We start from the raw sequence: 20,499 nt of genomic DNA, 5'->3' as shown, positions 1-20,499 counted from the left end.
GTGTCCTCCTACCTCTGGAGAGCCCCTGACCCTCAGGGAGCCCTGGCCCCTGGCCTGCCTGAGCTGTTGTGGTAAATTCTGTGCTCACTTTTCCTTTGTTCCCCCTGCCTGCTTCTCATGCCCCGAGGTCTTATCTTGTCCTCTGGGGAGGTATGTTAAGTACTCTGCCAGCCTGCCTGTGTGCCCGGCCTGTTTTTCCTCACTGCCAGTACCTCTTGGATTCCAATTCCAAACATGGTATCCGTCTGGGGTCACCCTTTCTTCCGGTGCCAGGAGAGACACATTCCAAATGGAACACAAGTGTGCCTTCTGGGCTGGGCTCTCCTCATTCTGTCTGGGGAAAACAGAGAGCAGGATGTGGCCCCTTCGTTATCCCTCGCGGCTGAAGTTTTCAGGCCCCTAGTCCTGTTCTTTCCTAGGACAACTTACGTTTTCTGCTAGGAGCCAAATGTGAAGACTGGCCTACAAAATCTGGATCCAAGGAAGTTTGCCAGGGCTCTGCCGGGAGGGCCAGTGCCTTGCTAAATGACAGAGGATAAAAAGTTTTAAAATTCTACATGAAGTGTACTATGTTCTACCATTCATTCCCCAAACTACCAGAAACATTCCTCCTAGAAAAAGTGGAGTTGCTAGTGAGAAGCCGGAGGTGAGAAGACATCTAGGAGGACAGACTACTCCTCCATCTTCTGAATTTCTTATGTGGGGCTAGTCTTAGAGCCCAGCAAGGCTTTGGGACACCCCGAAGATGAATGCCAACAGCAGCACAGTGGGCCAGCATCCCTGGCAGGGGCCAGTGTGCATTGGCTGGAAACAGGATCTGGAAGGGGCTGTCTACCACCTGGCTAACTGCTTCTTGTTTCTGGGTTTCATGGGGGGGAGTGGGGTATATGGATGCTTCTATTTCTTTGGCTTCCTGAGCACTGGCTACATATGCTGTGTGCTGTGGGGCTGGTTCGATGCCTGCGGCCTGGACATTGTCATCTGGAACTTCCTGCTGGCAATGGCCTGCCTGCTCCAGCTGGCATACCTGGTCTACCGCCTGCGCAAGGACACCCTCCCTGAGGAGTTTGATCTTCTTTACAAGACGCTCTGCCTGCCCCTGCAGGTGCCCCTGCAGACGTACAAGGAGATTGTTCACTGTTGTGAGGAGCAGGTCTTGACTCTGGTCACTGAGCAGACCTATGCTGTGGAGGGCGAAACGCCCATCAACCGCCTGTCCCTGCTACTCTCTGGCCGGTAAGCTACTCTGTCACTGCCCACACTTCTCATTTCCCAGTAAGTCCCTTTCCATTTCGTGTTCCCTTCTCTTGAGGGAAGGATGTGGCCAATCAAACAAACCAAAATAGATTTTTCTAAGCATGGGCTTGCTTCCTCTTTCTTAGCATTTTCCCAGGGGAAACTAGATCATGAGGCATTTTCTTGGTAGGCAGGAAGGGCTGTGTGTGCACTTGCCACTGGGAGGTGTCAGTTGAGTGCTTCTTGAGCCTGAGTCTAAAACAACCACACACACGCAGCAGCATGTTATGCCTAAGTTGCAGAAGTATCTCTGTAAGCTTTGAAAAGCTAAATAAACATTTCAATAACATTAATTTGTTTCTCCCATGTCCATTCAACATTTGCCAAGTGCCAACTATGTGCAGGGACCAGTGCCCAAACGGGGGGTTTCCTGTAACCCCTGTTCCCTGCTAGGGCATCAGGTATTTTGGGGACATCCTGTACAGACTCTGTGGTAAAGCCATTCTGTACCCACCCAGGTATGGAGATGGAATACCTCTGTCCGCTTCTCCATTCCCAGTAATTCTATTGAGTTTCTTACAGGCCAAGATGTCAGGAACGGTAAATTTGAAGGCCAGACACTACGAGAGAGTAGTGATGCCCACACGTGTCTCACTGAATTTTGGTAGAGACACCAGGCTGACTCCTTTTTAAGAAGGCTGATGTCAACTATAAAGGACACATGGAAAAAACCAAGGGGGGGCTGAAATTAAGGGAGGGAGGTGGGGATGGCTGGGGCGGGGGGGAGTAGTAGGGGGTACATGCAGACAACTGTACTTGAAGAACAATAAAATAATTAAGAAAAAAAGGCTGATGTCAGACATGAGAGAAATGGTTTTAGTCAGAGCCCAATCAGCCTTCATGGGGTGCTGGCCATCAGCCAGTATCTTCTGAACAAATACCACCGTGGTATTTGCTCACCACATTTGATAAGCAATTGTGGATTCTTTGAAATATTGCTTTAGTGGGACTTGATGTGGGGCTAAATAGCAAACGATGCACTAGGGTTGGCTCTGTGGAAATCAATCAAAATATTTCAAAAGGCTTTTACTTCAGTTTCCTCCCTTGATTCCTTGAGACCAAGAGAATGTGATAGAAAAGATAATAATCATTCCTGACTTGTGTGGCTCAGTGGAGTTGGGTGTTGTTCTGCAAACCCAAAGTTTACAGATTCAATTCCCAGTTAAGGCACATGCCAGGGTTGTGGGCCAGGTCCTCAGTTGGGGGTGTGAGAGGCAAGCAATAAATGTAATCAGTGTTTCTCTCCTGCATTGATACTTCCCTTCCTCTCCTTCTCTCTCTCCTCCCTGTCTCTAAAAATAAATACATAAAAATATTTTTTTAAAAGACAGTAATTGGGAAGCTGTATTCCAACAGGGAGGGATGAAACCAGATAAGACTGCCAAGCACACTGGAAAAATAAAGAGTCTGACAATATAGGACTGCAACTACTACTACTAGTAATAATATGCATTTATCTATTAATGTTTAGAATTGGAACTGTGATATATATATATATATAGTTTCATTTTGTTTAGTTTTGTTTAATTTTGTTTTGTTTTGTTTTGTTTTGTTTGGACTCAGAAGTCCTGGGTTGAAAGAGATATCAGGTTTTGTAGGGAGAGATTGTATTTTATTTTTTTAACTTTTTTATTTTAATATATTTTATTGATTATGCTATTATAGTTGTCCCATTCTTTTTCTCCCCTTTATTCCCCTCCACCCTGTACCTCCTCCACCATCATCCCCCCACCTTAGTTCATGTCTGTGGGTCATACATATAAATTCTTTGGATTCTCCATTTCCCATACTGTTCTTAACCTGCCCCCTGTCTATTTTGTACCTACCATTTATGCTTCTTATTCCCTTGTACCTTTTCCCCAACTCTTCCCCCACCCCATCCCCACTGATAACCCTCCATGTGATCTCTATTTCTGTGATTCTGTTCCTTTTCTAGTTGTTTGTTTAGTTCATTTTTGTTTTGTTTTTTAGGTTTGGTTGTTGATAGCTGTGAGTTTGTTGTCATTTTACTGTTCATAGTTTTGATCTTCTTCTTTTTCTTAGATAAGTCCCTTTAACATTTCATATAATAAGGGCTTGGTGATGATGAACTCCTTTCATTTGACCTTATCTGGGAAGCACTTTATCTGCCCTTCCATTCTAAATGATAGCTTTGCTGGATAGAGTAATCTTGGATGTAGGTCCTTGCCTTTCATGACTTCACATACTTCTTTCCAACCCATTCTTGCCTGCAAAGTTTCTTTTGGGAAATCAGCTGATAGTCTTATGGGAACTCTTTTGTAGGTAACTGTCTCCTTTTCTTTTGCTGCTGTAAGATTCTCTCCTTATAAGTATTTGTTTACAAATAACTGTATTTATTGACACTTCAATTTACTCATAAGAAATTGTATATTATTATGAGTAAATTGAAGTATAAACAAATGCAGTTATTTGTAAACAAATACTTACATAAATACAAATGTACTATGACTATTGCCCAAATGTTTGGCACCTGTAGTTCCATGCTTAAAATAAAGACACTTTAGGAAATATGCTCATTCATGAGTTCCATGCTATTTGCTTGTTCCTCAGAACTCCGCTCTGTTCAAAGGAGAGAATTGAGACTGGAGGGAGAAATGCCCACTTCACTTGTATGGTGCTTATTTATGAAAGTATATTATGATTATTGTATGGTTTGTGGACTGACCATGAACTTGTAAAAATCCACTTCCCTGTGAAGGGGAGAGAGGAACTTGCTCCCTCAGCATGACTTTTCCTAGTATGCTTAACATCAAAAACCCAAGTCAGAAATTAGACCATTTTGATTTTTATTTCTTGCTTTTCAAGGTTTGGGGGTAAGAGTTTTGTTTTATTATCTTTTAATGTCAATTATCCTATCTCAATTTTGCTAAGTTGGAGCTGAGGGAAGAGGTCTCTAGTCTACAGGCAGGCTCCAGTTTTCAGAGAGAATATACCTCAAAGCAGTAGATAAAAACTCCATGCCAGGGAGTGAGGATTTCTTGTGCTGATCTCTCCACCTCACAGGCAGACTCTCACCTGGAAACCATTGCTGAAACCTCAGACATCCTTTTGTTTTTATTTTAATAAAGGCACACCAGTCCCTTTAAAGATTCAGAAGGTGACTTCCTCAAAGTTTATCACCCTGTTAAGCTGTGGGAGAGTTCCTCTCATATACTTATTCAAAGCACATGTGCAGCCTCCTGAGCAGGCAACTCATGTAGGAGGAAATCACTTGTCCATCCAGGAGATCAAACGAAAAAGGACCTTGTGTACCAATTTAAATAGCTTCAGGGAGCCATGCAGTTTCATTAGATGTTAGCCACACATGCCTAGGTTGTGGTGCATACAAGGGCAATCAATCGATGTTTCTCTCTCACATAGATGTTTCTCTCTCTGTCTCTCTTCCCCCCTTCCCTTCCCTTTAAAATCAATGAGTATGTCCTCAAATGAGGATAATACTCATTTTATTGTATTTCTAATAATACCATTTTCTAAACAATTTTCTAAACCATTTTCTAAAAAATGGTATTAGAAATACCATACCATATGCTATTAAGCTGTACATCTATGCTAAGCACATTAAGACAATGGCTGCCGGTAAAGTATTTTTAATTACGTACTCAATCCATTTGGTGTATTTCTGAAGGTGCAATACTTTTTATTTATCAGTGAAAGAAGTTAGAAATTAACTTCAGAAAAATCCCCAGATGGCTACCAAATTTCCTTGAAAGTCACAGTCACATATATACTGCATCCTGAAAAAAAGGAGGGGCAAGACAGGTCCCAACCATTTCATGAGTTTCATCAAATACCAGACCTACTAAAGGGTGGAAAGAAAATGTCACTTTCAAAAAGGAGTATGTTATTAAATGAAGCATTTACCATACTCCTTCCTAATAGCAACAGGCAGGAAACATGTTTTCTAAACTAGATGCAAGAGGTAGAATGTGAAATCACTCCATCCTCCTTCCCTTAAGGGCTATCTAATGGTTAATGAAGTTTAAAAATGACTAAATAAAAGCAACTCTCTATCCTCCCACCTCTCCTGCCCCAAAAGGGGGAAAAAACTAGGTGTTCCAGATTACTCTCCAAGGTGGAACCTGGAAGCAGTTTTAATAACCCAAAATAGTCTATTACAGAGTCATCACAGGCCTTCCTTGCTTTTAAACAAAGAAACTCTTTTTGAAACAATAGAACACTAGTACTGATCACTTTTTCTGACAATACATCATTACTCAAAATTTACTAGTACTGAGAAGGGCAAAAGGGCCGTGCCTATACACTTTGTCTCATACATGTGCATAGGTGTAGGGTATTTGTCATTATTGCAAAAATGAACTTTCATTTTTAATCTTTAGTTTGATTTAACATTGCTTTTAGTATGGTGCCAACATCAGCTGTGCAGGAAGGGTACTAGAGACATGTGCATAGAAGTATACACCTTCTTGGGTTCTGAAGGCTCCAGAGCAGCTGATATTGCTTCATCAAATATTGTACATCCTTTAGGCCTTTCTATGTGAGTGCAAACACTCCACATATGTAACAGAATTTGGGTTGTGGACCAACTTTTTGGAAGTCTCTGGAATCATTGTTCTTGCCTTCTGTTGTTCTTGGCAAATGGTAAGTTTCTCAGTAGTAGAAGGGTCACCTCTGAGATCAATTTCAGTCCCAAGAAAAAGAAAGGAGCCTTTAGACTATGGTTATATTTTGATGATGCTATTACAGTTGTAGTGATTTTTCCCCCTTGCCTCCCTCCACCCAGCTTCCCCCTAATCCCTCAGGCAATCCCCACACCATTGTTCATGTCCATGAGTCATGCATATAAGTTCTTTGGCTTCTCCATTTCCTATACTGTACTTTACATCCCATGGCTATTCTGTAACTACCTATTCGTACTTCTTAATCCCCTCACCTCTTCACCCACTCCCCCATAACCTCCTCCCAATCAGCAACCATCAAAACTCTCTCTATATCCATGATTCTGTCTCTGTTCTTGTTTGCTTAGTTTGTTTTTTAGATTTAATTGTTGATAGATGTGTATTTTTTGTCATTTTATTGCTCATAGTTTTGATATTCTTCTTTTTCTTAAATAAATCCCTTTAATGTTTCATATAACCATAGTTTGGTGATGATGAACTCCTTTAGTTTTTTCTTGTCTGGGAAGCTCCTTATCTGCCCTCTGATTGCAAATGAAAGCTTTGCGGGGTACAGCAGTCTTGGCTGTAGGTCCCTGCTTTTCATGACTTTGAATATTTCTTGCCAATCCCTTCTAGCCTGCAAAGTTTCTTTTAAGAAATCAGTTGACAGTCTTATGGGGATGCCCCTGTAGGTAAATAACTTCTTTTCTCTTGCTGCTTTTAAGATACTCTCTTTATCTTTAACCTTTGGCATTTAAGTGATGATGTGTCTTGGAATGGGCCTCTTTGGATCCATCTTGTTTAGGATTCTCTGCTTCCTGGACTTGTATATTTATTTCCTTCATCAAATTAGGACAGTTTTCTTTCATTATTTTTTTCAAATAGATTTCCAATTTCTTGCTCCTTTTTTTCTCCTGGCTACCCTATTATGTGAATGTTGGAACACATGAAGTTGTCCGAGAGGCTGCTTTACAGTATCCTTGTGTTTTCGGATTCTTTTTACTTCTTGTTGTTCTGACTGGTTGTGTTTTTACTTCCTTATGTTCCAAACCATTGATTTGATTCTTGGCTTCATCCACTCTAATGTTGTTTCTCTATGAATTGTTATTTATTACAATTAGTATATCCATCATTTCTGACTGGATCTTTTTTATGCTGTTGAGGTACTCACTAAGTTCCTTGAGTATCCTTACAACCAGTGTTTTGAACTCTGCATCTGACAGATTGCTTATCTCCATTTTGTTTCATTCTTTTCCTGGAGTTTTGATCTGTCCTTTCATTTGGGACATGTTTCTTTGTCTCCTGATTTTGGCAGCCTCCCTATGTTTGTTTCTATGTACTAAGTAGAGCTGCTATGACTCCCTGTCTTGGTTGCATGGCCCAGTGCAGTAGGTGTCCTATAGGGTCTAGTGGCACAGCCTCCCCTATTATCTAAGTTGGGTACTCAAGGTGCGCCTTTTGTGTGGGCTGAGTACACCTTCCTCTTGTAGTTGAGCCTTGATTGCTATTGGCAGGTCAATGGGAGGGACTTGCCCAGGCCAGTCAGGTGCAAGAACTGGCTGTGACCACTGACCACCAACCTCTACCCTCTGTGGAGGATCAGCCATAAGAGGGCAGGGTGGTGGTGCCCCAGTGTGGTCTGTAGCCATGCAGTGGGTGTGCAGGCTCTGCATTTCCCAGGTGATGCAGGTCAAAGTCAGCTCCTACCTGTGTTTTTGCTTGGAGCCACACTGCCTGAGCTATAAAGCAATCCGAGGTGGTGGCTACTTGTGCAGGGCTTGGAGATTCCCAGGTAAAGCCAAGCTGGGAATGTACATTGTCTGCTGCTACTGCTGGGCCTGGGGCCACTTAGCAAGGAGTATGGGGGCAGGGGCTCAGTAAGATCAGCTGTTGCTTATTTGAGAGGATTTAGGAAGTTGTGAAGCATGAGCCAAGACCAGCCATGCATATGGAAAGGTCATGGTTAACAGTTTGGTGGACCCATAAATTGTGTGGGACATAGTCTCAGGGGATCACCAGGGTGGGGCAAACAGTGTTAGCCAGGTTGATATAGTCTCAGCTATGGCACTAACCTGTGAGCTCTGTGGCTCTGTTGGGGGAGGGTTCAGAAAAGGGATGATGGCCTTTCTGTCTGGGAGAAAGATGTCCCCCAGCTTGCCTTGGTGTCAGACCCTTCACTTCCTCCCTGTATGCCACTGGTGCTTTTCAAGCTGCTACCCTGGTGCTTGAGCCTGGAGGGAGTGATTCAGAATAGGTGAGTCCATGTGCAGGTTCTTTAAAAGGAACTTCTTGGCACTACAGAAGTTTGTTCTATCAACTGAGTCCCCAGTGGACTTTGCAATCAGAGGTTATGGGGACTTATTTTCCAGATACTGGAACACTGGGCTTTGGGGTGGGGAGCTGGTGTTGGGCTGGGACTCCTTGCTCCCGAGATCTCCTCCCAAATTTTAACTACCACACATGGGCGTGGGACCAGCCAATTCTGTGTTTCTGCCCTTCTTACCAGCCTGGATGGATGTGGTTTCTTTAATTCTGTAATTGTCAGACTTCCATTCAACTCAGTTTCTGATAGTTCTGAGCAATGGTTGTTCTATAATTTAGTTGTAATTTTTATGTGGTTGGGGGAGGACATAGCTGCATTTACATATGCCACCATATTGACTGGAAGTCCTCTCACATTTTCAGAGGATGGAGAGACAACTGAAAACAGACTAGAAACATATCAGTTTATGGATAATTCAGTGGCCATAATCTTTCAAAATCCTCTTGCTCTGCAGTATCAAAAATTCCAAGAGTATATGACTTTCCACTAATCATAACTGTAATTTCATAGTTGTCAAAATAGTTGGTACCTATTCAGATGGAAATTTGTTGTGTGGGATATTAAGAGACACATTTTACAAATGTCACCATGTCCCAGAACAGTGCACTTAGTTGTCTGCATTGCTGATACAGTTTTCTATCCACTTGAAATATTTCAGATCCAATGATAACCTCAGCTTCTACATAGAGATCTTTTTACCTGCTCTCTTTGCTTAATTGAGACACATCCTTTCTCAGTATATAACTTTAGAAGAGAGGTTAAAGCTAAAACTCTGAGTTTTCTGGGGAAAAGAGGACAAAAATCCATACTGCATCCTTATCATTCTCCATTTTTTAAAAAGTCATTTGAATTTTTGAGAGGATTTGGTTAGCCATTCACTTTTTCCCACACGGTCTCTTTTCTCCCTTTGCCAGGGTTCGTGTGAGCCAGGATGGGCAGTTTCTGCACTACATCTTTCCTTACCAGTTCATGGACTCTCCTGAGTGGGAATCACTGCAGCCCTCTGAGGAGGGGGTGTTCCAGGTAATAGGGAGTCCCATAGCAGTACCATCCTGCTCATCCCACTGTAACCCAGTAATAGCCCCTTCCCCCATCTTTCCCCTCTGACATCTGTCCTTGGAACCACTACCAAGATGATGCTAGGGGTGTGAGTGCTCTTCTTCTGTTGAAAGAGTGCCTGGGCTCTGGGAAGAGTGAGGTACGGTAGGATCTAATAGGTAGGCCATATCACTCCTGTTCCTAAAACTCTTCCAGAAGACTCCAGTGATCACAATATAAAAACCCCCACTTCTGCCTGGACCAGTGTGTCTCAGTTGGTTGGGTGTAATCCCACCAAGTGAAAGGTTGTGGTTTGATTCCCTGTCAGGGCACATGCTTTGGCTGTGGGTTCAGTTCCAGTTAAAGTGCATGAGAGAGGCAACCGATCGATGTTTCTCTCTTTCTTTCTCCTGTCCTTCCTCTCTCTCTAAAATTAAATAAATAAAAATTTTAAAACACACGAACACTTCTTAGAGAGTAATTTAAGACCTTTAGTGGTATCTAGCCCTATCTCCAGCCCCTCCTCTCACACTTTTTGTTCGTTCCAGCCATACTGAACTAGTAGTACTGCTCTAAACACAGTACATTGTTTTACCGTGGCCATGTCTTGGCCCCTGCTGTCCCTTCCACCTGAAATGCATTTACCCACAATAGACGAGGCTATGGCATTTCACTTCCTCTGGAGCCTGGCCAGATTGGCATCATTATCCTCCATCCTCACAGCCTATTTTTCTTGCCTGTATGCCTTTTTGTTCCTTTTACTTATGCTGACTGGTACACTTATTGATCTCTGTTCTAATGGTCTGGTTTCCTTTCTGCATTCTGCACAGTGAACTCTTCAAGGTAGAAATCTGTGCTTCTCCTTCTATCTCTAGGTTCTAAAGGACAGTACTTTGAACACACAGGCGTTCAATAAAGGTTGATTTGGCAGTCAGCAGTTACTGTCTCAGAGGACTTCTTGGGGTATTCACGTAACCACTGTAAAGCGGAGACCTGGCTGCTTGTCCCCTCCTCTCTTCCCTGCCAATCCTCAGGCTTCAGTTACCTTCTTTGTAGTTCTCACTTACCAAATGGCTAGCATCTGGCAGGCACTACATATTATATTGCCTTATTGATTCTCAGAGCAGTCCTCTGGGTTGGATATTATTATTACCCCCACTTTACAGATGAAAAAACTGAGGCTCAAAATATCACATAATTTGCCCAAGGTCATCTAGAAAAGTGGCAAAATCAAGCTGCCTGGCTCTACTATTTCTGATCTTTTTCAAAATGGGAGGGTCATCAGGAGAGTAGGGTTTATACAAACACACACACACGCATACGCACATACACACACACTCTTACTGGGACTCCCCTGACCAGAAAGTCTGCTAGTACTAGGTCCCATGTGTCTCCTACCACTTCTATCAGGGAGTCTCTCAGGCTAGCATATGAGCCAATCCCAGAATAGATACATGCCAGGCAGGACCATCTGGCTGGGCCTGCTTCCATCCCACCCTGACTTGGCTCTGTGAGGAAAGAGCCTGAGAGGCAACCCTGATCCCACTGCAAGGACCACCAGCCTTAGACAACTCCCCCTTATCAGGTTCCTCCCTGTACCACACACACACACACACACCCCCTCTCCAACCCACCCAGCAGTCTCCTTTCAAAACCCCCAGGGCCATAAGAACCTCTGGAGGGCTGAGTCAGGTCCTGAGCCAGCAGGCCCAGGCTCTATTTGTGACAGTGACAATGAGGAACAGGTGGTGGGTGAGCTGAATGTCCTCCCGTAAGTTATGCTTGAAAGGAAGGGCTATAACCCCAGATAACTCCTCAGCCTGGAATGTAGTTATCATCATATTCCTCCAATTAGTATTTTTAGCATGCACCCCATTTAGGAGCAATGAGATCCACAGGTTTACTGTGTAAAATCCCATTTCCTCTTTGCAAATGTCAAGTGTTATCCTGAGTTATAGTTCATCCTGTCCTTGTCTTTTGCAATCACAGTCTTTGTTGACCAAGAAGGCGAGCCACGATGACTGCCTGAATCATAATTTTTACTGTACTTACCACAAATGAATCAACATTTTTTCACACTTCTCAGTTTTACTGGACCCAAGCCCTCTTTATATATGTTATCTCATTTAATTCATTCAACCAAACTCTGAGGTGAGAATTAAAGAAAAATCTTGTCAAACTTATAGACATAAGTTGATAAACAGGTTTCCTGAAGATATTTGGGGAAGGATTTTATATAGGACATGAGAAAGTGACATTAGGTTGTTTAGCAGCATGCAAGATGGGTAGTCTTCACCTGATTCATTCGTTCACTTCAGTACTATGTATACTTCTCATATATCAGGCACTGTTAAAGGTGCTTAGAATACATCAGGGAACAGAACACATGACAGTCCCTTGCTTTCATGCAATTTATATTTTAGTAGGAGAAAAAAATAAGCCATAGACATAAGGAATAAGAAAATTATATAATTTGTTAAAATCATAACTTCTATTTTTTTAAAATAGAGTAGTATAAAGGAGACATAGTTGCATTTTTAAATAGGGTCATGAAAATCTTTGTTGAGCAGGCGACATCTGAGCAGAGACTTGAAGAAGGTGATAGTGCAAGCTCTGTAAATATCTGGAGGAAGAGCATATCAGAGAGAGGGAAGAGCCAGTGCAAAGGCCCCTTGGTGGGAAGGGCTAGCATGTTTGAGGCGCAGAAAGGAGGCCAGTGCTACTGGACAGAGAGAGGGAGAGGAGAATATAGCAGGAGAGGAAGTCAGAGAAGTGATGAGAAGCCAGAGCATATATTTTCTAGATAGAGCCAAAAGGATTTCCTAACACATTATATGTAGTGTGTGGAGAAAGCAGAGCAAGGAAGACTATAAGGTTTTTGGCCTGAGCAACTAGAAGGAGGAAGCTGCGATCAACTAAGATAAGGGAAATTGTAGGTAGCATTGATTTGGGGAGAAGAAGGGAAGTTCAATTTGGGATATATTAGATTTGTGTCATCTATGGACATTTAAATAGAGATGCTGTGCAGGCAGTTGGATATTTGAGTCCAGAATTAAGGAATGATGCTTGAGGTTGAGACATCAGTTTGAGAGTTGGCATACAAACGATATTTAAAACTGTTGGGTTGAATGAGATCACCAAGTGAGTGAGTTCAGACAGGGGGTGCGGTTCAAGAACCAAGCCCTAGGATATTCTAGTGTTTAGAAGTTGGAGAGAAAAAAGGAAAGCAGCAAAGGAAACTAAATGGAATGATCAGAAGATTGTATCAGGAGAGTTTGGCATACTGGGAACCAAGTGAAGAAAGTGTATCAAAGAGTAGGCAGCAATCAACAGGGTTGAGCACCATGAAAACTGACTGCAGCAACTTAGAGGCCATTGGTGCCCTTACCAGGAACAGTGATGGGGAGGCTAGGGGCCATTCCTGATGGTTTAACAGAAGGTAAGAGGAGAAGGGCTGGAGACAGCAAGTATTGGTAATGTTTTCCAAGGAGTTTTGCTGAAAAGGAAAACAAATTAATGGAGCAATAGCTCACCAAAGAAGTGAGGCGAGGAAAAAGGATTTTCACTTGTAAAATTTTGCTTTATTTTAAAATGTAAGAAGTAACAGCATGTTCATAAGCATGGCTGTTGTCTTTGTGTTTGACTCTGAGGACTTTGGTTATATCCTAATTAGCTCTTACACCCAACTTCACCTTCGGTACTCTGACTTCCTGTTTGGGAATTGTTAGTAGGCACATCTGAAGTACAGGCTGTGGCAGAGAGTGACTGCTACTTGCTGAACAGTTAGTAATGAATGGATTGTCAGTACTTACTATGCTCAGAATTCTTTCTCATGAAGCAACATGCTCAGAGAGAGTAATTTGTCTGATGTCACAGAGCTGGTCAAGGAATAAACCTGGAAGCTTACACCAGTTTCTGACCTTCTGATGAGGTGATTTAAGGCCCCATCTTCAGTGGTGATGATTATGAGGAAATGAGTAAAGAAAATGGAAGAGGGCTACTGCAGTGGGGAAGGGAGAGGAGTGGAGGTTAATGGGAGATCCAGTAGGTAAGGCAGAACCTATAAGGATTGTATAAAATCTCTAAGAAAGGATGTAAAGTCGACCCTACCTTTAATTAGATAATGCACATATAGAACTTAACAAATGCCTGGCAATTGAGTCATCTCTCCCTAAATATTAGCTGCTATCATCACCATCATTTCCACTGTCTCCATTCACAAATTTTCATCATGAATTCTGCCATCCTTCTCACTGGTAAAGTATTTTGGCCACCCAGATTATTAAAAATTGTGTGATTTTACACTGTTGTTGTTCACTGTCGTAAGCATGTTTTCATTTTAACCCTGGCTTTAGCACTCATCATTGTTTTAACAAGAATTTATCAAACATCTTCCACATGCTGGGCACACATCATTTACCCTGCAAATGTGATTTAGTTTTGCATCTGGGCACATAGTGAGTGCTCAGAAGTTCCCAGATGACTAAATCAATGGACAGGGGTGCCCTCTGACTTTGTGCCCTGAAGATTTTCTCTTCCTGTGTGCCTTTTTTCTGACTTGAGTCATCAGATCTGTCTGGTTATTGTCTGGTTACTTGGCCAAGTCAAGAGCAATTTCATGGCCCTGAATCCCAGGCTGTTCTGTCCACTTGCTGCAGCTTGGCATACCTAATACCCAGGGAAGCTCTTCTCTAACTAAAATACTTTCCAACTCCCTTTGCATCCCTATTCCAACACATTCTTCTTCTTTATTCTTAAAACAAGCTGCCATCGCCATTCTGACCTTTATTCAGAGCATTGGGAGGCTCCTTCTTTTCCTTGAAATCTCAACAGACTCAGACAGTTCTGCAGCCATTAGTGATATCAGCCATTGGGACCATAGACTTTGAGAGCAAAGGAGACCAGATGTATAAACTGAGGCTCCAGGAGATGTGGTCCCAGTCAGTGAATGACTGATCCCAGGGCTCCTGACAAGGGTATGTGCCCCCACCCCCAATCAGTGCACACAAGTGAAAGTTAGTCGCTGGGCGTCCTTCAGGGAAGGCCATGGCGGGAGGGATGTTCCCACAGCTTCTTCAGTAAAAGTGCAATTGTTTCCCAAGTAACTGTATGTTTTTCTCTGCCAAACATGGGCACATATTCTAGTTTAAACCTTCACTCGTTGCTCCTGACCCCTCTCAGGTCACTCTGACTGCTGAAACTGCATGCAGCTACATTTCCTGGCCCCGGAAAAGTCTCCACCTTCTTCTAGCCAAAGAGCGATACATTTCCCGCCTCTTCTCGACACTGCTTGGCTATGACATCTCAGAAAAGCTCTACGCTCTCAACGAGAAGCTCTTTGCTAAGTTTGGGCTGTGCTTCGACATCCGTCTCCCCAGCCTCTACCACGTCCTTGGTTCTGCTGCTTCAGATGCAGGGCCGGAATCCCAAAAAGAGGATGAGGAAGTCCATGAGCCAGCTGCATCCCCTCCTCGGGCCACGCCCACATCTGTCCAGCAAATACCCACTTGCTCTCCTCTTCCAGCTGCCACCAACCCTCATGCACAGCCTTCCTGGGCCAGGATGTCTCGGCCTGACAGCGGTGTCCTGGGTGAGGACTCCACCAGTCTGGTGCTGGAGGATTTTGAGGAGATGTCAGGATCAGAATCGGTCATGGATTATAAGAGTGATGGGGAGTACATGAGGTGAGGGGAGAACTAACATGGGCACAGCCACCGGCTCAGGATCCTGTGTAAGTACTCAGAAGGCAGCAGCCACACTTTCCTGCCTACAAGTGGCCTTAACTCGGCTTGTAAGAGCAAAAAGCATTCCGTGAAGTCTGTCCTCTCAGAGGACTCTAGAAAGTGCCATTAACCCAATCTTAACAATAGCCACTCACTGCAGGTGCATGCAAGGCATGAGGGCATTCTTTAACTTGTTCCTTATTAAATGTGATTGCATTTTGGAAAGTGGGCTGGTTGACATTTTGAGCAAACAGTTATGTTGCTAAATTTTTGCAAAACTGTGCTGATAGCTAAAGGGGATTTTATTTGTGGCATGCATTGTGTGTGTGTGTGTGTGTGTGTGTGTGTGTGTGTGTGTGATACATTTTAAAGGGGGCGTGGTTCTAATTCTCACTGGTTCTTACTGGCATAGAGTCAGCACTGGGATGTAGTCATTATGTAGCCTGGATTGCAGTTATCTGTTAAAATCATGTATTCCAAAGAGACTTGTGATATAAGCTAATAACCCTGGGAGGAAAATGACCCCACCTTGCTCTCCTCGCTCCTGGTGGAAAGTGTGCTGATAGCTCAGGCAGAGGACTGGATGCTGCTCTGACTGAATGTGACTATGATCAGATGCGTATACTGCAGCCTGGTTTTCCCCACAAACCACCCTTGTGCGAGGTGGAGTGGGAACGGATCTCAGGGGACTAGTGGTATGTGTAGGATTTCCCTCCTGGGTCCGAGAAGTAGACAAGAAAGCCCGTATTAAGTGATTCGAAGAAACTGCTTTCATGTCCCCTTTGCTGCTCTCACCAGGCCATGGCATTTTCCTCGGGGACTCCACACACAACCACAGTGGAGGCTTGGCTTTTCCTGAGGAAAACACCACATTTTTTTATTTGGAAGGCATTTCCAAGGAAAGGAGTCAGGCCCTAAGAAACCCATCATTTTTGGGAAGCACTGATAAATTTCCTGAGGAACTAACCCAGTGAGGAAGGTTTCTAGGTATACAAGGTAAATGAGCAAATGTTTGTAAATTTTGAAAAAGAAGTTATATAACTGATAAAAGAGGCAAGAGAGGTGAATGTTAAGAGGTTAGATATTTGGTTTTATAGATTTGGAATGTGTCATCTCCTATGGTACCAGTGTCCCTAGAACCATAAATGAGCTAATTCAAGGGTAGTTCCAAGGATCTCTCTAGCACCCGAGATCACTTTGTTAACATCCTCCATTTGTGTTGTCCACTCTCGTCACTCCTTTTTCATTGTGCTGATATCCCCCTCCCTACTTCCCTACACCCATCCAGGTATAGGATTACGTCCTATGGGTCCTTCTCTTTCTCCAACTCACCCACCCACCTACACACACTCTGAACTCAGCAGCTCTCTGTGTTCTCATGCTCTTCTTGCCTTCCTTCTCTTTTCCTGGTTCTGTCCGTTCTTTCATTTCTTCCCTCTTTCTTAATTCTGCTTAGTCCTTGTTTGCCTCAGTTTGCTGCTCTTAAGAAGAGAAACAACCTTTCCTTCTTCTCAGTTAATTTCTCCTCTTCATATTTGTCCTCTCCATATTCTCCACCTTATTGTTTATGTATTTATCTTCCCATTACCTTCTTTTCCTTTCCCCTACTTTGTTGCCTTGCTCTATTTATTATTCCTCCTAAACAACCCTGTACCCTCAACTTAGTTTTTTATCCTGACTCTTCCAAGATCAGTACTTCTCCCTCTGCCTATAAAGAAAACCACACAAGTGAATGTGTGAAAATTTCCAGTTTTAGATGTCTGCACATTTCATGCATGAGTTTTCCCAAATATTTGGAGGTGGGCAACATGGTAAATAGAAGAAGACCTAGAATGGGAGACTGAAGACCAGGCTTCTGTGTCTGGCTCTGCTACTTTTTGCAAACCACACAATCTCACTGAAACTTACTATCTTAATCTGGCTGGTTGACCCTCAAAAGCCCTCTTATTTATGAGAAAAAGCAAAGGATAAGTTGTCCAGAGGAGGAAATGGGAAACAGTCAGTCAGCAGTGCAGTGGACACAAGCCCCAGGACTCAGGCGTGTCTTTCAGCAAGAACTTGGCTATACCACAGTTTCTCCTGTGAGTTAAATCAGTCTTCCTCCCTGCTGGGTGGTGGGTCAAAGTTCCCTCCATTCTTTACCTGTGCAGAGTCTGTATCACTTACCATGTGAGGACAGAGCAGATGTTCTATGTGAAAGGAGGTCACAGCTTAGTCTCCAAGGTCCTTCACCTCTAATACTCTCATATGAAATTCCTCTTTCCAAATTCAGCCACTTCTGAAGCTCAAGGTGAAAAAAAATGCCAGTATAACTCACTTTATAAAGTACTGGTATTTGCAATATAGAGTAGTGTTTTTTTTATGTTTGTTTAAGAAATAGAAAGGAAAAATATTGTTTTCTTCCAAATTACAGATTTTTTCAGAACAACTTTCAAACATGATCAAATTGTCCAAATTTCAGATGCCTTTCAGTTTAGCCTGTGATAATGAGATAGTTTAAACCAGAGATCCCTTTCTAGAATTGTACTATTGGATGTTTGGTTTGACTTACCTGCTGTTAAACTCCTTCTAGGGTTATTATTGTAACAAATAAGCACAGTCCCTTGTGATTGGTAGCAATTTACTATTGTTTTCTTTATAGAGTAGGGCACAATTCACCTGTTATTCTCTGGCTGTTCATCACCGAAACTGTAAGCTCATTGCTATTCATCCGGGCACAGCACTTACATAAGAGACAGGAAGCTGACTGAATGCTACATGATTGAGAGACACAGCTTCGTCACACTGACACCAGTGCTTGTCCCTCACACCGATCCAATTTAGCACCAACTAAAAATAGTCAGTGTTTCCACTGGAGCTGTTATTTTAAAAGAGTACATTTTCAGTCTTGAGCTTCCCAGAATTGAACCACAAGTGGGTGCTACTTCTTTAGCAGGCAAAGCAGTGTTGCTGGCTAGTGTATTCACGCAGGGTCTCATAGCTAGACCCCACATTAACCCGGCCTTTGCTAGAATCTTCCCATTTAATTCCATGGCCACTCTCCACGGTGTTCCTCTCGGTGTCTTACCTACAGGAGCTGCTCAATGAATTCATCTGTGAGGTGGTAAGTTAAGTCAAGTAATGAGTCCATTATCACAAATTAATTGAAAGCTGTCTGAGATCTGGCCGATTTTGATTATGTGTTCAAATTGTTCTGAACACTCTGTGATTGGAAAGTAAAAATTATATATTGTCTCTTTTCTCTCTATTATTTAAATAAGCAAACAAATAAGAAAGAGATCACAATATGAAGACTGATTTTGGTCAGGGAGAGAAACCAGGACCAAGACAGAGCTCCAAGGGCCAAAGAACTAATTCAACAAACATTTACCTTGACTTGGTGTCATTCTTGAGGATAAAAATGCATGAAAGGCTGAAAGCTACAAGGAGAAATATTTCAGCTCACTGTTAATGATGGATCGCCTCACAGAGAAGTGAGTGACTTGTCACTGATAAAGTGCAAGCAGACACACAAAGAAATCATGTCAGAGATCTTTAAAGGTGATCCAGGATCTGAGAGAAGGGTACCCCAGGCTATTGCTATTAAGGTGCCTTCTCTGTGGTGATATGATTCCGATTCTGAGATCTGACTCAAGTCCTGTCACTCAGCCACCAACAAGAGCAGTTCCTCCTCTGCAGAAGAAGACCAATTGTCTAATAGATCATTAAAGTCTACTACTAGGTAAACAGGTAGCCTTTGTCTACCTTACCAGGTTGCTATGTGAGGAATAATTGAAATAGAATATATAAAGGCAGTTTGTAAGTTGTAAAGCATTTGTTTAATGTATAAGGTATTTATATGTGTGTCAAATTGTTTGGCATTCTCTCTCTCTCTCCCTCTCTATCAGAATTTCATGATCTCCCCATTTTATTTCCCTGAGTCTAGCTTTTCAGGGAAGGTGGCAATTGGCAGAATCCCCTGACAACAAAAGAAACAGCAAAAAGGTGCAGGCCCAAAGAAAACCCACATCAGCTCCTCAGCCCCTGAATAACATCAGCAGTAGCTGGAACAGCATCTGTTTTCCTTATTTGCTCAGGAGGACACAGATTGCCACCACACTGTATTCAGGCTCTTGCCCTCTGGAGTGGCTACAAGGTACTTTGGTAGCTGTCAGTGTTGTTAAACAGCACTTTTCTCATGGAACTTATAAAGGTTCCTGGATAGAAACTTGCCCTTGAAGGCAACAGGACAGGTGATACCCAGGGGTCTCACATTCTGGGTCTCTAGGTGGTAGCACTGGTCCACCTGCCCAGGCTCCACATTCAGCCAGGTAAGTCACAGGCAGCGGTTCCCTCCCAGCCTGCTCATTCTCAGCTTATTCTTGCACTTATGTCTCACAGGACTCATTGACCTACCCCTCTTCCCGTAAAAATAAAAGTTAGGGGTCTTATAGAGCTCATCATTTTTCTCTACAGAGTTTTTAAAAACTTAGTAGTGTTAGGAAGCAGAGTTCTACAGCTTCTTCACAGGCAGCAACAGAAGTTGATCTCTTAGCCTCTTTACTTGTAAATTGAGAGAACTGAACTATATAACTTCAAAGCTGACTCATCCTAATATTGTAGAATAAAATGATTCACAGGTACAACCACCCCTGTCATTGTAGGTATTGGGTAAAGCTAAAACATTGGGAATTTGTAGGGGTAAAAACAGAACAAAGTAAAAGAACCCTGTGAAGTTAGGCAAGCTATCGGGAGCCAAAGTTCTGAAATCCTCTCTCTTTTTCTTTCCACAGCTTCTAGAATTCCTCACCAGAGCTATTCTCAAGTTATGTCCACAGGACAGGCCCCCTTGGCTCCAATCCACACTCCTGAACTTTAAGGATCCGTGAACCATCTTTTCCTCGGGTCACATTCAATTTCACAAGAAGGTCCTTGTATGCACACCCCTCTTCCCCACTCCAGAAGGTTCGCCGGCAGGTCAGAGCAGACACAGAAGGTGCCAGCACTGCAGTTCCCCCAGGGCCCTGAGTGACAGAAATTCATCTCCACCAGCTTTCCTTCCAGGTGAAGGCATCTAAGAGGGCAAAAAGCACAGGTTCCATCCTTTACTACTTGGCCAACTTACATAGTCTCTTGAGCCTCATCTTTAAAGTGGGGATTACAAAACCTACCTCCCAGGGTTGTTGTGAGGATTACATGAGTTGATTTAGGTAAAACACCTAGCACATGGTATGGCACCTAGTAAGCACTCAATAAATCATTCATTGCTTTCCCTGTGTTGTTTCTTTTCACTTTCCGGACGGATCAGTGATTCAGTTTGTGGAAGCAGAAATTTTAAAACTTAGTTTTCCCTTAAGCTTTTAAGTTCAGCTTATGAATCTCTTGTTCTATGTATGACCCTAGTATTAAACAATAGGATTTTAAAAGGGATTTGTACAAATTTAGTTCATTAAGTTTCCTTAAACATTTTAAAGTGGGTTTATAAAGTTAACATATTCTATTT

The 20,499-nt window shown here is 42.8% G+C and overlaps 1 protein-coding gene across 2 annotated transcripts; it reads left to right on the top strand.

Moving 5' to 3' along the window:
- The first annotated feature begins 311 nt into the window (after positions 1-311).
- Positions 312-20,268, top strand: POPDC2 (popeye domain containing 2). Of its 2 annotated transcripts, none has more exons than XM_045852080.1 (4): positions 312-1,236; positions 9,171-9,279; positions 14,476-14,884; positions 19,790-20,268. In XM_045852080.1, exons 1-4 carry the CDS (start codon positions 746-748, stop codon positions 19,873-19,875), a joined length of 1,095 nt encoding a protein of 364 aa, XP_045708036.1. In that variant the 5' UTR covers positions 312-745; the 3' UTR covers positions 19,876-20,268. The 2 variants fall into 2 exon arrangements, with proteins under 2 accessions (XP_045708036.1, XP_045708035.1); XM_045852079.1 differs by having other exon boundaries at positions 14,476-15,025.
- Positions 20,269-20,499: the final 231 nt, after the last annotated feature.

This window comes from Phyllostomus hastatus, unplaced genomic scaffold (genome assembly GCF_019186645.2).
Source record: "Phyllostomus hastatus isolate PE091 unplaced genomic scaffold, TTU_PhHast_1.1 phas_contig_86, whole genome shotgun sequence".
Lineage (NCBI taxonomy): Eukaryota > Metazoa > Chordata > Mammalia > Chiroptera > Phyllostomidae > Phyllostomus > Phyllostomus hastatus.
Note: the sequence above shows the minus strand (reverse complement) of the source record. Positions and strands in the feature narration are given on the sequence as shown.